Source organism: Lycorma delicatula, chromosome 8, assembly GCF_047948215.1.
Source record: "Lycorma delicatula isolate Av1 chromosome 8, ASM4794821v1, whole genome shotgun sequence".
Lineage (NCBI taxonomy): Eukaryota > Metazoa > Arthropoda > Insecta > Hemiptera > Fulgoridae > Lycorma > Lycorma delicatula.
In genome coordinates, this window is record NC_134462.1 from 10703338 (window position 1) to 10721035 (window position 17698).

At 33.8% G+C, this 17698-nt stretch overlaps 1 protein-coding gene across 3 annotated transcripts in view; it reads right to left on the reverse strand.

Annotated features, from left to right (window-relative positions):
- LOC142328963 (uncharacterized) overlaps positions 1–17698 on the reverse strand; it is a 70766-nt gene that overhangs the window by 36339 nt on the left and 16729 nt on the right. For all 3 annotated transcript variants that reach the window (XR_012757389.1, XM_075373179.1, XM_075373178.1), the window contains exons 2-3: positions 15379–16121; positions 5008–5179 (exon numbers count right to left, since the gene is read on the reverse strand). Coding sequence is in view for 2 of the 3 variants with exons in the window: in XM_075373179.1 (XP_075229294.1) it covers positions 5008–5128 (121 nt within the window). In the remaining variant the exon portion in view is untranslated. The remainder of the gene's footprint in view (positions 1–5007; positions 5180–15378; positions 16122–17698) is intronic.

Consider the following 17698-nt stretch of genomic DNA (forward strand, 5'->3'; position numbering starts at 1 on the left):
GGGAACATCCTTATCGGACTCCTTTTCTTATTACGGCTTCTTTCTTATGTTTTTCAATTATTACTGTCGCTGTTTGGTTCCTGTAAATGTTAGAAATTGTTCTTCTATCTCTGTATTTGAACCCTAATTTTTTTTAAATGCTAAACATTTTATTCCAGTCTACGTTATCGAATGCCTTTTCTAGGTCTATAAACGCCAAGTATGTTGGTTTGTTTTCCTTTACTCTTCCTTCCACTATTAATCTGAGGCCTAAAATTGCTTCCCTTGTCCCTATACTTTTCCTGAAACCAAACTGATCTTCTCCTAACACTTTTTCCATTCTCCTCTCAATTCTTCTGTACACAATTCTAGTTATAATTTTTTACGCAGAACTAATTAAGTTAATTGTTCTGTATTCTTCACATTTATCTGCTCCTGCTTTTTTTGGTATCATGACTATAACACTCTTTTTGAAGTCTGACTGAACTTCCCTTTTTTCATAAATATTACACGCCAGTTTCTATGTATAATCTATCAATCGCTTCCTCACCTGCACTGTGCAGTAAGTCTATTCCAGGAGCCTTTCTGCCATTTAAATCTTTTAATGCTCTCTTAAATTCAGATCTCAGTATTGTTTCTCCCATTTCATCCTCCTCAACTTCCTCTTCTTCCTCTATAACACCATTTTCTAATTCATTTCCTCCGTATAACTCTTCAATATATTTCACCCACCTATCGACTTTGCCTTTCATATTATATATCGGTGTACCACCTTTGTTTATAACATTATTAAATTTTAATTTATGTACCACAAAATTTTCCTTAACTTTCCTGTATGCTCAGTGTATTTTACCAATGTTCATTCTCTTTCCACTTTTCTTTAATCCACTCTTCTTTCGCTAGTTTGCACTTCCTGTTTATTGTATTTCTTAACTGTCGATAGTTCTTTTTACTTTCTTCGTCACTAGTATTCTTATATTTTCTACGTTCATCCATCAGCTGCAATATATCGTCTGAAATCCAGGATTTTCTACCAGTTCTTTTTGTTCTGCCTAAGTTCACGTCTGCTGATTTAAGAATTTCCTTTTTAACATTATCCCATTCTTCTTCTACATTTTCTACCTTATCTTTTTTTACTCAGACCTCTTGCGATGTCCTCCTCAAAAATCTTCTTTACCTCCTCTTTCTCAAGCTTCTCTAAATTCCACCGATTCATCTGATACCTTTCCTTCAGGTTTTTAAACCCCAATCTACATTTTATTAACACTAAATTATGGTCGCTATCAATGTCTGCTACAGAGTAAGTTTTGCAGAGACGAGTTGATTTCTAAATCTTTGCTTAACCATGATATAATCTATCTGATACCTTGCAGTATCACCTGGCTTTTTCCATGTGCATATTTCTTCTATTATGATTTTTAAACTGCGTGTTGGCAATTACTAAATTATACTTTGTGCAAAACTCTATAAGTGGGTCCCCTCTTTCATTCCGTTTGCCCAGCCCATATTCACCCACTATATTTCCTTCCTTGCCTTTTCCAATCTCCAACTATTATTAAATTTTCATCTCTCCTTTTATGTGTTTAATTGCTTCATCAATTTCTTCGTATACATACTACCTCATCATCATCATGGGCACTTGTAGGCATATAGACATTAACAATCGTTGTTGGTTTAGGTTTCGATTTTATCCTTATTACAATGATTCTATCGCTATGCGTTTTGAAATACCCTACTCTCTTCCCTATCTTCTTGTTCATTACGAAACCTACTCCTGCCTGCCCATTATTTGAGTTAATTATTCTAAAATCACCTGACCAAAAGTCATTTTCCTATTCCTACCGAACCTCGCTAATTCCTGCTATATCTAAATTTATCCTACCTATTTCCCTCTTTAAATTTTCCAACCTACCAAACCAACCTTTTTTAGACTTCTAACATTCCACGCTCCGACTCGTAGAATGTTATTTTTTAATTTTCTGGTGACCCCTTCCTTAGTAGTCCTCACTCGGAAATCCGAACAGGGGACTAGTTTACCTAAAGAATATTTTACCAAGGAAGGCGCCTCGCCTCCATCATTTTTAAATGAAAATGCAGAGAGCTAAATTTTCTTGGAAAAAGCAGTTATGTTTTCCATTGATTTCAGATGCGCAGTACTCAAGAGGATTGAATGATGTTGATATGGCCATTTAAGTCGTCCTGACCTATGCCCTTAACTACTGAAAGAGCTGCTGCCCTTTTTCAGGAATCATTCCTTAGTCTGGCTCTCAACAAATACCTATCTGATATGGTTGCACCTTCAGTCCAGCTATTCTGTATCACTGAGCACTCAAGCTCCCTCACCAACGGCAAGGTCTTCCCCAATGAATCATTGGGGAAGTAATTACTTCATCCACTCATTAAATTAAATATGAAATATGGATATGATTTGGATACCTTGATCAGATGTTTTATGATCCAGGAAGTAAATCATGGTAAGTGGAGAATTTTGTAAAAGTAATGAACTTTTTAAAATAAATAAAAAATTTAATTTTTTGGTTTGTCTTGAAGTAATATCACCAACTAATAAAATTAAAAAACAATTAACATGTTAAATATTATAAAAAAATATACACACAGTAAGAGATTATAAATGGACTCATTAAACAGAAGAAATAACAAACTGGGATTCAAAAATATAACACCACAAACAAAAATAAAACAAAGCTTAAGTGAAATAGTGATAAGAAAATATTTTAAAATATAAGTAAGGGGTATTAATATTTCAAAGTAGGAGATTAAAGAGTGTTAATTTCAACCATACATCACTCACTCAATCAAAATACTTCAATATAAGGTGGTAAGTTGAATATACATTGCAATGCTTCATAAAATACAATTGCTGCACACATTGTGCAGCAATTTATCTAAGAGGCAAATCAAAGCAACATCACATGGCATGGGGATCTATTCGTCAACCTCGCACATCCTACACACAGATAGCAAAGGAAAAACCTCTTCTTGACAACTGTTTTGTACACATCACCAGTAGCACAGCACAATTAATGAGGGAACCTTATCATCAGTCGATCGCTCATCTTGCCACACTGCACTGACCGAATAATGTTTCAGAGTGCACAATCAGACTGCATCATATGTTCTATGAAGACTAGTCAAGTGCAAGCTTTATTAGCAGCTGCATTAGCAAAATTTAGCTAAATACAGAAATATTACTTATTGTTTACGCCATGCGTAAAGCTCCGTTATTTCCAATGAATTCAAAGCTAGGGTTGGGTCATGTTGTTTGTTACAGGCATAGTAAATTTTACTATGGTTCGTATTTTGGGGTTGTAATTTGTACCTGTTTGATTATTTGTTCTCGTGTTCGACACTTCTGGCGCCAGCCAGACTGTCTGCTTCCGTCATCCTTAGTGACCACGTGTATTCATTTCTCGAATTATTTTTGGTTACCCTTTTCACACACCCGTTATTCATTCGTTCCCGTACTAATACATGCACACATCTCTTGTTTTTTACTCACACTCTCTCCTGTCCACTACCTGGATCTGGTTTCCCCCTCTTTTCTTTCACGCCATCTTTTCTGCAGAGTAGATCCAACATTCCTCCTGTACAGTCGCCTATGGCCATTCTCTCTCAAACTTTGTGATAATATTTTCATCGCATTCATACCCGCATAAACGTTGCGGTATTATTTCTCTGTCTAAATATTCTCCAGCTCTTACTCGGCAGTGTCTCGTAATTTCACCGATCTCAATGTTTTGTTTTGCCTCGTTTCTTCGTTAACTTATTCTTCTAATTCTTCATTACGTCTCTGTGGAAAGTGTTTCAATCACTACAAGCTGCCAATTCTATCGACGCCGAATATTCTCGAGCTGCAGATTATTTTCATCAATGCAGAATCTCCAAACTCGTCGCTACATATCTGAGATGCTACGTATTATTCTACCACTAATCCGTGACCCCTGTATTCCTGATACACCAGTGCGGACTACGCCCAGGATTACTGTATGTATTCATTTACCTTCATTCACGAGTTCGCATCTTGATATTATTTGTGTGCTACAGGCAAGTTCTATTTTCATTATTTATTACGTTAAAACAGTTATTTTATCATTCAAATTTGTGGAACATTCAGTTCATCATACCTTATACCTTTCGATTTCAAGTTTAGTTTAAAAAAGCATTTATTCACTTAAGTGCAATCATGATAGATGGCTTACCTATTTTACATGTTTAATTATTACGATTTGTTATTGTAATTAACTCTATAATTTATTTTTGTAACTTGTTAATCGCCGAGATTAATTCTTTGCTACTCATGCACTGTATTCATAATACTTATACTTCTCGTAAATTAACCTAAAGCAAATTACTCCTGATGTGCAGGTATGTTTTAGGACTTTGTAATTTTTATATTTTCAAGAATGCTTATTTACCAAAATGAACTCTATTTATATTATTACTTATTTTAATGTGATTATATTGTAATTAACGCCTTTTTATACTGAAATTATTGTAATTAATTTTTTCTAAGCTAATGACATCTGTTCATTGCTAATTTTCATATTACAGTATATGTTAGTAGTGCAACTTTTCCAGTTCCACTTTCTATTGATGTTATGTTTTAAGTATCTACTTTGAAAATAAGGTGTTTTATGTTCTCTTGTTTTCAGGCTTTGTTACATTGTGTATTTAAAAAATGTATATTCATGTATTTTTTCATTTAACATCATTGTTCATATGTTGATTCAGCTATATGTTAAGTATCATTAAGTTATGTTAATTTCATAATTTCTTTTTATGTTTTAAGGTTATGATTCTAACATAAGTTCATTTGTTTTATTTTCAATAAAGTCAAATTTCTTTTGGCAAATACTAGCTGTGTGTTTTTTGGTTAACTTTACCCAACACTTATCTAAAGAAAACCTACTATTACCTATAAAAAAATGTCAGAATATATGAAAAAATGCAACATAATAATTGACTAACAGAAAAATAGTATAATAAATACAGTAGATATAAAAATACCTGAATATTCAAAACCGAATTGATGAAGATTACTTAAAGCTCGACCTGTTTCTTCTTGTAATCCAGATATTAATAAATTGGCTTCTTCAATCGCTTTATCTTGTGCCTCTTTTAAAGACATTGAAAGAGCTAATGCTAAATCAATACTAGAACCTTCTCCAGCAGTAGGAAGCTGTTAATATTCAAAACCCATTAACACATAAATATTTACAAAAACGTAAATACAATTAATATATTTAAATAACCGAATAAAGTATAACCTGTGCAACTTATTCATCTACTAAACATTTATTATATTTCCACCTATGAAAAACTTACTTTCCCACAGGATTACCAATGTGAATCGGCTATCGTCTGATTTAATACTAGCTGGCCTTGATTGCTGGGTCTTCACCACAATAGATATCCAAAAAAACAAACAATTACTCCTAAGCATTGAAATAATTAATAATAAAGTTTTAAAATAAAATTGTTTTCAATAAACTATTCTTTATTTGAAATAATTGATATAAATTCCTTTCCTGAGTTGAAGTAATGTTATAAGGTGTGATCAAAAATTATGCTTCAGCTGATTTCAAAGTCAAGAGTTCTAAGGTTCAAATCCTAGTTAAGACACGTTACTTTTATATGGATTTGAATACTGGAGCGTGGATACCGGTGTTCTTTGGTAGTAGAGTTTCAATTAACCACACATCTTAGGAATAGTCGATTTGAGACTGTACAAGACTACACTTCATTTACATTAATCAAAATTCATTCAAAATCAAAATCATTGTTGTCTTCTTCAGTACTGCCTGATTCTTCATTACTGCTTTCGAAACATACATTCACAGGTGGCTCAAGAACTGGAATAATTCCACGGTGAGGTACAGGCCTGATTTCAGATAGCAATAAAGCATATCTTACAGTATGTTTAGATTTTTAAAAATTCCAGATACACTTGTTATACTAACAGTTGGCTACTTGATCCTTTGCTTCACGCCAAACCATAGGTACACCAAATGGCAAAGCCTTCTGTGTACCTTTTAGCCATCCTCTTAAATATACAGAAAAATTAGTGCATACTATATGAGGAGCCCACCTCTTATCCTGATCAATTTTACACTGAAAGTACACATGATATATTTTTTTAAATAATGGTGTTATGTTTTTTCCATTTGATTTTATGGTAAAATCATCACATACATAACAAAAGGCATCCATATCATTTACACAATTTCAACGCACTATGACATTGCACTATTAACAAACTTAAGGCAACACTGAGACTGAACAAAATTAATTCATTCCTGAATCCTGTGCTTAATACTAACAACACAGCGGTGTTTTCAGCTACATGTTTTGACCTGTATAGACATGATTAATCTTGTCCATGAAGTATCTTTTCAGTATTAGATATGATGTCATAATATGTGACTACAATATGATTTAAGTTTTTGTCTAGTATTGTTTACTTATAGTTTACAAATTACGTTAAAGTTAAACGATAAAAAATAAGCTAACAAATTACAATATATGAGCTTAAAATGCTAACTATATGTTGAAAAATGCAAAAAATCTTTTAATTAAAATTAAAACATTTTTCAAATAAGGAGGAGGGTGATAGAAAGATTCTGAGTTCATATTCGTTTTCAGCATCAAAAACAGATTAAAATCATGGGTGTTAGGAAACAAAAATTATGTTTATCAATGTAATAAGTATTCAGTTAGGGGAAATACCTTGTTTCAAGAAATAATAACTGAGTGCTTATAGTGATGATCTGATATCATTATGACAGGAACAAGATGTTTCGAAGATGAATAAATAAATTTAAGTGTATGAATCGGCGCCCACCAACATTATACAACCACCCACAACAAAGCAACAATACAGCATGTTGTATTTTTTGCTGGACTGTAGGGAGTTGTTTGTCTGGTAACTGAACATACGAGGTGTTTGAGAAAAGTAATGAGACTGACTTTTTACTTACCAAAGTTTATTTTTTTCAAACAATATTTTCCCCTTCAAAGTAGTTTCCTTGGACAGCTATACACCGGCGGAGTCGTTCCCACTCATGGTAGCAGCACTGGAAGATTTCAACTGTTAGGGCTTTTAACTGGTCGGTCACAGTCTTTTGAATGTTCTTCAGAGTTCCAAAATGATGTCCTTTTAAGACATGTTTCAATTTTGGGAAAAGGAAAGTCACAAGGACTCAAATCAGGCGAATAGGGAGGTTGAGGAACCGTAGAATGCGTTTTGAGGTAAAAAATTCCCTGTTGGAAATGGCCGTGTGACACGGGGCATTGTCATGATGAAGCATCCACTTGTCTGCAATGTCTGGTCTCACACGAATCACTCTCTTCCTGAACTTTTCAACGACACGTTTGTAAAACACTTGGATGACAGTTTGTGCTGGAGGAGCAAATTCTTTATGCACGATACCCCTACTGTCAGAAAAGCTTATCAGCAAGGTTTTGATCTTTAATTTGCTCATTCGACATTTTTTCGATCGAGGAGATGACGGTGTGCCACTCTTCGCTTTACCGCTTTGTTTCAGGATCGTACTCAAATATCCAGAATTCATCACCTGTGATCACACGATTGAAGAATTCTTGGTCATTGTCAATCGTCTCAAGAAGATCAACGCAAACGTTTCTTCGATTGTCCTTCTGTTCTGTTGCGAGGTTTTTGGACACCAATTTTGCATGTGCAAATCGTCTGTCAAAATTTGATGTACGGTGAAAGTGTTTAAATTTTAACTGTTCCCTAATCATCCTTATTGTTAAACGACGGTCTGATCTCACAAGAACCCTCACACGCTCAACGTTTTTGTCAGATTTTGAAGTTAAAGGTCTCCCTGAGCGAGGTTGATCTTCAACGTATTCTCGGCCTTCCAACAATGATTTGTGCCAGCGGAAAACTTGTGCTCTTGATAAGCAATGTTCCCCATAGGCCTGTTTAACTTTTCAAAGGTCACACTCACGGATTCCCCAAGTTTAACACAAAACTTGATCGCACAACGTCGCTCTAAATTCCGATGCTTCATTTTCGTAACGCACAACAAAAACACAGCTTCACTGATGGCGCCGTCAAAAATAATGTGTTGGCTGAACGGAGTTCAAACTCGTACTTAGCACGTGGAAGGGATGAACAAACCGGTCTACCACAGACCGGTAGACACAGCGTTACCAGATCGGTCGCAGTGTTACCAATCTCATTACTTTTCTCACACACTTCGTACCTACTCTTCGTCTGTATCTCTTCGTTCAATAATAATTTTGATCGTTTAAAAATATGCTTTGTTTATACTACTATATTTGTAAAATAGAAATAATAAAATTAAAGATGATGTAAAAACTAATATTAAATATTCATCTCTGATAGAATTATATTCATACTTAAACGATTACAGCAAAAGAAATGTCCAAGATAATTATGCAATCTTTAAACACGGTTCAATAAACGTCACAAAAATGAAAAAAGAAATCAAATAAAAATAGGTAACAACACGATACAAACCTATATTTTACATACTATAGTAAAAATGCTATTTCAAACAGTATATTTTTCTGGCACCGAAGTTTTCCGTCGGGGTGTAAAAAAAAATCACGTAACGTATTTCAATTATAAGGAGCAGAGATTTTCTCTCAAATACAGTTGCACACCAAAAACGCTATTTTTTGCCGTCATTATTATTCATATTTATCAACCGTAAGAATGGCGGAGTGGTAGCGTCTTGGCCTTTCATCCGGAAGTCCCGGGTTCGAATCCCATTCAGGCGTGGCATTATTAAGCTACAAAATTTCCATTTCATATTCCCACGCACAAGCGTCGAGTTTATATGGTGAATTAAGTACCGTAAAAAATGCTACAGTATCATCAGAAGACGAGTTCGACGACATTATCGTAAACTCAGATACAATATAAATTAATCGACCGGGTTTGCTTTTGATAATAAAAAAGTCGTATTAGTATAATATCAAATCTCGCGTCGCTTCGGTGAGCTTATGTTAATATTTAATTCGGCAGCCTACAAAAATACATACAGTCTACTTACATACAGGAATATATGTTTATATTATAATGCCGAAAAAAAAAAAAAACTGTAAATAAATAAAAACTATTGTAATGGTACTATATATATTTGGCTGAAATAAATTTACAAGTTAATAGAACGACTTATTTTAAATGATCGCATTCTTTACATTTAGTTTTGACTTCGATGAGTCATTAACAATAAGTAAGCGCATTACGTAATTTAATATGCGGAAGTTGTTATTTTGATCTCTACTGTCCGACAATCTTATTTCTAAATAACGAGTTTAATATTTACTTGTATCGAAACTAAACTTAAACTATAAATAAATGTAATAATAGACTAAATATATAAAGAGCGATTACATTTTCATAATTAACTAAGAGAATATTAATTTTCCATAATGAAACTCTACAAAATAAATAAATCACACTACGTATACATAACCTATGTTAGCGTTATATCCAAAATCGATTTTGCTGTACAGCAGAGCAATAACGCAAAAATGTAATGATTAGATTAATAAACTAACCAAAAATAATTAATCAAAAAAGAAAATAAATTTAATAACAAGAGATAAATAATAAAAATGAAAAAAAACGCGACTGCTGAAAAAAAAACAGCTCTTTTTGTTCTAGTTTAATTCTACCGTAATTTTGTATTATACAAGCAAATACCCCGTTTGAATTTTGAAAATCGGACGATTGTTTGCAGAGATATTATAAGAATACCCTGTTGGACCTCTCAAGCCAGCAGCTCAGGGGCATCCCGTTTGTTACCGGTGATTGTGATGAACGGTCTAGCCTCGGACGAGGTGCTCGCATCACCTCATCGGTCTAGCCTCGGACGAGGTGCTCGCATCACCTCATCGGTCTAGCCTCGCACGAGGTGCTCGCATCACCTCATCACTCTAGCCTCACACGGGAAGCCCATAATTAAACAGAGAGCTTTATTAAACAAAATTTTTTTTAAATCTATTTAATATTATTTTATTTAACGTATTTTTAATTGCATTATATTTTGTAATATTACTCATTCGATTGATTTGAATCATTCAGTTGAAACCCAGCTGACACAGTGGTAGAGGGGCTCACAGTTCATTAATTCAATTTATTAAAGTTTGTGCTACAACTGGCAAATCTCCAATACTATATACATATGAATATATACTAATTTTATTTATAAATTAATATATATTCAGATTTATATAACCTATGACACTCCCGCTAACGTAAGGATTTCAACGCAGGGTCATACAACTAAATCGGCTCAGCCGTTGACCTGCTACGGTGAAACAAACATACACCCTAAATACATTACATTCCTTTTTGGGCAGCCGAGTAAAAATACACCTACTGCTAAAAAATCTAACTACAAACTAAATAAATAATACTGCAAAACTTGTTACGAAGGACTTCCCACTCGACAGACTGCTACTTAGAGGAAAATTAAGTGGAATATAAAATAGTTAAGTATGAAAGTAAAAAAAAAAAAAAATAAGTAAAATTTTGAGGTAATCGAAATTACCTTCCCTTTCACAAAAATCGGTCAATCCAGCCTCAAGACATCAAGCAAAATGATAACTGACGAAAAAAACAAGAACAATTATGCTTATCTCCCTCGAATGAGATTTGCCCAAATACGAGGGTCAGTCAGCAAATAAAGACATATATTTTTAGTGAAGGAAACGCTTAATGCAGGCAACTGAAATTTTTGTAAATGTTAGTTGGCAACCTTGCAATAAGTGTTAGTCAGCTGTTCGATTAATATTTACATAAACATAACCTCTAAAGTCTTAGTTACGATGGCGTGTCAGCTCGAAGAAAGTACTTTTGAAGAACGGCGTTCAGTGATCCGATTTTTATTTTCAGAAAGTGTACAACCGTCAGAAATATTCTCTCGAACGAACAAACAATACGGCAGTAGCTGCATGAACCGTGCGAAGTTTTACGCGTGGGTGGAAAAGTTTAAAAGCGGCCGCAAACGTCTGACCGACGAGCACCGTTCCGGGTGCCGATAACATTGCCAACCTCGGCGTTAGATTCTCGTATTGATTCGCTTATCCAAGAAGACCGACGACTTACAGTTAAACAAACTGCTGAAAAATGTCGAGTAAGTGTTAGCACAACTCATTCGATCATTCAAAACAAACTGAATTACCGTAAGACTTGTGCAAGTTGGGTTCCCGCAGAGCTTACCGTTTATCACAAAGGCGAGAGATTTCGCATTTGCACTGAACTCAAGATTCGTATCAATAACGAAGGTGACGCACTTTCGACAGTATTTTAATCTGTAATGAAACTTGAATACATCATTTAGAGCCGGGATCCAAGCGTCAAAGGATACAGTGTAAACATCTTGAATTCCTTGTCCTTAAGAAATTCAAATCGCAACCGTCGACTGATAAGGTCATGTTAACTATCTTTTGGGTATGCCCGCGGTCCGATTTTCTGTGATTATCTGGAGGAGCAATACACTATCAACAGCCTATACTACTCAGCCACGATTGAGAACAAAGTCGAAGAGGAAATATCCGGGATGGCAGAGGAAAGGCAACGCTCGACCTCATTCGGCACAACTGACGCTGGAAGCTATTGGCAAAGCGGGTAGGGAGCTACTACCTCATCCTCCTTACAGCCGTGACATTGCCCCTTCCTATTTTTATCTATTTGGAAAGAAGCAAAGCTTCTTTCATCGGAGAAATCAAGAAAAAAGTAACTGGCTTCGAGATCAAGGGAAAGAATCCTTCGCTGAGAGGATACGACTCGTAAAAAGATCTAGAGAAAGAAATTGTTGGGGATTACGTGGAAAAGTAGACAAAAAAATTGTATTTATTTAATAAACCATTTTTGTTATACACCTATTTGTCTGTTTAATTACTGAGTGACCCTCGTACATAACCAAAGCGACATTTTAATGTAATGGACTCACCTAATTAGTAAAAGAAGTGGCTTTAGTCCATTTTCTTTATTTTTGTTGAAACAACAAAAACTAGAAAAAAAAGGTTATTTGCTCCAACCCTTCGTTGGAGATTGGAATGATTGGAATATTTATGAAAATGGGGAATTTCCATCAGACTTCAAAAAAAGTGTTATAGTTATGATACCAAAGAAAGCAGGGGCAGATAAATGTGAAGAATACAGAACAATTAGTTTAACTAGTCATGCATCAAAAATCTTAACTAGAATTTTATACAGAAGAATTGAGAGGAGAGTGGAAGAAGTGTTAGGAGAAGACCAATTTGGTTTCAGGAAAAGTATAGGGACAAGGGAAGCAATTTTAGGCCTCAGATTAATAGTGGAAGGAAGATTAAAGAAAAACAAACCAACATACTTGGCGTTTATAGACCTAAGGCTTTCGATAACGTAGACTGGAATAAAATGTTCAGCATTTTAAAAAAATTAGGGTTCAAATACAGAGATAGAAGAACAATTGCTAACATGTACAGGAACCAAACAGCAACAATAACAATTGAAGAACATAAGAAAGAAGCCCTAATAAGAAAGGGAGTCCGACAAGGATCTTCCCTATCGCCGTTACTTTTTAATCTTTACATGGAACTAGCAGTTAATGATGTTAAAGAACAATTTAGATTCGGAGTAACAGTACAAGGTGAAAAGATAAAGATGCTCCGATTTGCTGATGATATAGTAATTCTAGCCGAGAGTAAAAAGGATTTAGAAGAAACAATGAACGGCATAGATGAAGTCCTACGCAAAAACTATCGCATGAAAATAAACAAGAACAAAACAAAAGTAATGAAATGTAGTAGAAATAACAAAGATGGACCACTGAATGTGAAAATAGGAGGAGAAAAGATTATGGAGGTAGAAGAATTTTGTTATTTGGGAAGTAGAATTACTAAAGATGGACGAAGCAGGAGCGATATAAAATGCCGAATAGCACAAGCTAAACGAGCCTTCAGTAAGAAATATAATTTGTTTACATCAAAAATTAATTTAAATGCCAGGAAAAGATTTTTGAAAGTGTATGTTTGGAGTGTCGCTTTATATGGAAGTGAAACTTGGACAATCGGAGTATCTGAGAAGAAAAGATTAGAAGCTTTTGAAATGTGGTGCTATAGGAGAATGTTAAAAATCAGATGGGTGGATAAAGTGACAAATGAAGAGGTATTGCGGCAAATAGATGAAGAAAGAAGCATTTGGAAAAATATAGTTAAAAGAAGGGACAGACTTATAGGCCACATACTAAAGCATCCTGGAATAGTCGCTTTAATATTGGAAGGACAGGTAGAAGGGAAAAATTGTGTAGGCAGGCCACGTTTGGAGTATGTAAAACAAATTGTTGGGGATGTAGGATGTAGAGGGTATACTGAAATGAAACGACTAGCACTAGATAGGGAATCTTGGAGAGCTGCATCAAACCAGTCAAATGACTGAAGACAAAAAAAAAATAACTACAGAGCCGGTAGAGTAAAAAGATAAGTAATCTTAGTAAAATTTCTACTAAACACTATATTGTGTTTAGATAACCCCACATAAATATGAGAACACAGAAAACGGATGCGGTTAAGCGATGAAGCCACAATTTAGAAAGAAATTGAAAACTTCCTGCACTAGAATTAATTTACTACTGCAATTGCAAGAAAACACTTTTATAAGTTCTTAATTTTTATTTTTCCGTCTAGATAGCACTATAGCAGATCTCTAGAAGGTAAAGTATTGCAATCGCTCCAATTTCAGCATATGCGGTTTTCACCGGATCTTGACGATCTGATACCTAAGGAACTCAAAAAACCGAATGGAAATTTTCCGGATGTTAATGTTCGTATGTACGCGTACGGTCTCTAGATCACCTTATATCTACAGAACTACTGGACCGATTTTGGCAAACTTAGGCAATTACTTCTATGAGTGGAGTAATGATGCCTTTAAATTTTCTACTTAAAATGTCAAGGGGGTGAGGTTGTAGAACAAGGTCACCCTCATTATCTCAAGATTTCGCATAATTAAGGTCACATTTTTCTTTGGCACATCTGTTAACGATTAAAAAATAACAATATTTGGGAAAAAAACTTTGGCAAAATCGCACCCACAGCAAAAAATGTTCCTAAACTACTGCTATAATGTGACGTCACATGTGAGCGATAAAATTAAATAATGAATAATATTTAAAGCGTAAAAAAGTAACTCGGTCTGGCTGGGCCTCGAAATCGATCGCCCGGTTCGACTCGGTACATGGTGAGATAAGTCGCTCGGCTACACCAGTGTGCCGACCGTACAAACGAAATTTGTTCTATCTAAGCTGTGAAATTAGTGAAATAGTTTAGTGCCGACCGTCGCCGTCGGCGCTAGTACCGCCGCACTCGCGCGAATTTAAATAAAATGACAAATATTTTTAATTAAGTTGTATGTGTATGTGTGTAAGCCCTGAATAAAAAAAGACAGGAAAATCGAATTACAACTGGCAATTGTAATTCTTTTGTATATTTTATAAACTATCGATTTTAGAATATCGTTTAATCGATTAGGGGACATAATAATTGGATATAAAAGAACTTTTAACTTGCAAAAAGAACAGAATTAATAAGCATATCGTATTGGATACACTATTTAGAGATAAAGTGTTCTAACTCGGCTATAACTTCCTCAAATAATAAATCGTGTTTAATTTTGTCTTCTAAATCGTAGATACGTTCTGTCACTTGGGAACGCGGCTTTAACCGAGTGACGAGAAAGTCCTACAACTGTGTTGTCAGCTTTTTTAACAAATGTTAAATTATTTTTAGACCTAACTATTTTTAAGGTATCATATGCTATTTTTCCTTATATTCGATCCAGTACAAACTAGAATTTAACGATTGCTGTTTAATTCTTAAAAATAATAAAGAGACATCATTTCATTATTTTTCACAATATTAAATCTAAAAGACATATAAAAGTTATATCACTGAGAATAGAAGATGCATTACATTCCATAAGCCACGTGTGTTGCCTATCGCTAGATTCCGTTTTTTTTTTTTTGTTTTTTTTTTTATCGCTAGATTCCAGGAAAACCCACCGTGTAAAAGAATGTAATGCAGCTGCAGCCTTTGTCTCTTTATTTTAATTGTAATAATAATAATTTAGTATTACTTAAGATCTCTCCATGTACGGATATATTTTTTAATGTACTTGTTCGTTAAATTTTTAACGTCCTATTTTAGGTAATTAATTACATTATTAGCATATACGCCGGATGAATAATTGTACAATATTAATCGGGTAAATGCAATTATTTTTAAAATATTAATTGAAATAAATAAATGTTCCTTTTTTTTAAAACGAGAACATCTTTGTGTTTTAATCATAACTTATATATATTATTAAAAAAAAAATTATAAAAATAAAAAAACCTTTCTCTTTGAAGATTTCTTCTTAGGTGCGACCTTTTCCGGTACGATAGGTAAGCCGATCGCTTCTCTTTCTTTATCTTGTTTCCACTGTAATTTAAGCACATCGAACAACTGTTGGGGAGATAATTTTTTTTTAACATAACAGCTTTTAATATGAGAAACAATTTTATCGTCAATTTTTAGGCACAAAGGACACTTGTTAGAATTAAGTAAATGATCTAAATTAAATGTATCTTCCTGTGAAAACACTTGAGCGTTACTATCGACAACGGAAGCTTCTTCATTACCGTCATCATTATCGTTATCATTATTATATGTAACTAACTGCCTATCGACACTATCGCAATTTTTTTCCTTTTTATAAAAAAAAACTTTGGTTTACAACTACTACTATTTTTACTTTTAAATAAAACTGTTTCGTCAGTTTTTAATAGTTTTTTACGCGAAATTTTTCTGTCCTTAAAGAGTTCATCACTAGAATCCAGAGTTTCATTTTTATCCCGACTATTTACACTACCGCTATCACCATCGTCATCATCGCAGTCATCTTCACTGCCATTACCTTCAGTTTCATTTTCATCAACGATACGCGACGTCGATGGTAAATTATTATCACTTAAAACTGATAAACTGGATAATTTTATTTTATTAATTTTACTCATCTCGATGTTACTTATATAACAAAAATTTTTTAAATATTTAAAATCAATCCATTTTTCTGTATTTCACGTTCATTCAGAAACCTAAAACAAAAGAAAATACAAAAAATTATTTCAATTATTATTTAACAATAAATTTTTAACATTATAAAAATAATAAAATTTATTACATTATCGATAATTACACTTAGATAAAAAAAAGCACAAGATTTCCAAATTATTAGAATAAATGGTAAATTATTTTATCTACAGCTGTATTATAGCGTTTGAATTACGCGGCTGGAACCTGTATCATAATGAGGATCATTATGAAATAGATTTTCATTATTATGACACGCAGTTCAACCTATCAAAGCCTACTTTTTTGAAACACTGACCAAAGAAGTATTGATTAATCTAATCTATAAGCTGTTTTTACTTTGATTTTAATCCGATTTAATAATTAGCAAGCAGAGGTTAATTTGAAAGTACACCGGTAGATAACTAAGTTTCTATATTACACTGTAATACGACAGATTCTGAGGAAGAAAATGTCTTCATTCACACCTATCGATATTAAAGAAAAGACAGAACTATAAACCTACTGCCACAGAAATGCATTGTTTTTTGAAAAATTATAAAAAAAATATTCCGTAAACAATGTATTCTAGCACCGATTTAAATCAATAGTCCCAATATATTCTCACCCGTAGAAAAAATGCAGTAACTCTCTACAAAGACCGTTAATGCAACCTTGCAAGTTTACGGCACTCGCCAAGGCTCGTGTCCTTTCTTTTTCTGTTTAGTCTCGGAAACCACTGTAAGTTATTACTTCGGAGGATGAATGAAGATGATATGTACGAATATAAATGAAGTGTAGTCTTGTACAGTCTCGGGTCGACCGTTCCTAACGTGTGTTGTTAATTGAAACCCAACCACCAAAGAACACCGGTATCCACGATCTAGTGTGCAAATCCGTGTAAAAGTTAACTGCTTTTACTGGGATTTGTACCTTAGAACTCTCGATTTCGAATCGTTTCCAACCTCGTGTTCTACCGTTCTTCGTACGGCACGCTTGCATTAATGATTATCATTATAGGCACTTTGCAAACATACTTTGCATTGTGAATACGTCATCACCATTTTTTATTTACTGGTTTTTAATTTTTAAACGATTTCAGTAAAAGAAGGATATTCTCAATTAGATTTTTTTTACGTACGTTAAGTTTTACCCTTTACCGGATTGACGGATAGAGATGTTTTATAGAGCAAGTTCATCTGATAATCCAATTTGTATGTGTTCCCGGTACAATTAACATGAAAAATTTTATTAAAACATTAACGGTTTGAAGAGATATTTTTATAATCACTGCTTAGTATCGATTAAACATATTAATATTTAATCTGATACCGTTCAGATATGCAATGTCCTTATCATTAAAAACTCAAGAAAATTTAGGGTAAAAAAAAAATAAATATTTGTTATAATAATACTCGTAATATTTATTATTCTTTTTATCCTAAACTAAGATCTTATATAAACTAAAAGCTCTTCATCTAGAGCTCTTTAGTAGCTCTAGATAAACAACTTCGTTTACAAGGTTTTTAGTTGTAAACTAAAATCGTTGTAAACGAGTAGACCGGTTTCGAACACGCGCCCAATTCACAACATTTTCACACTT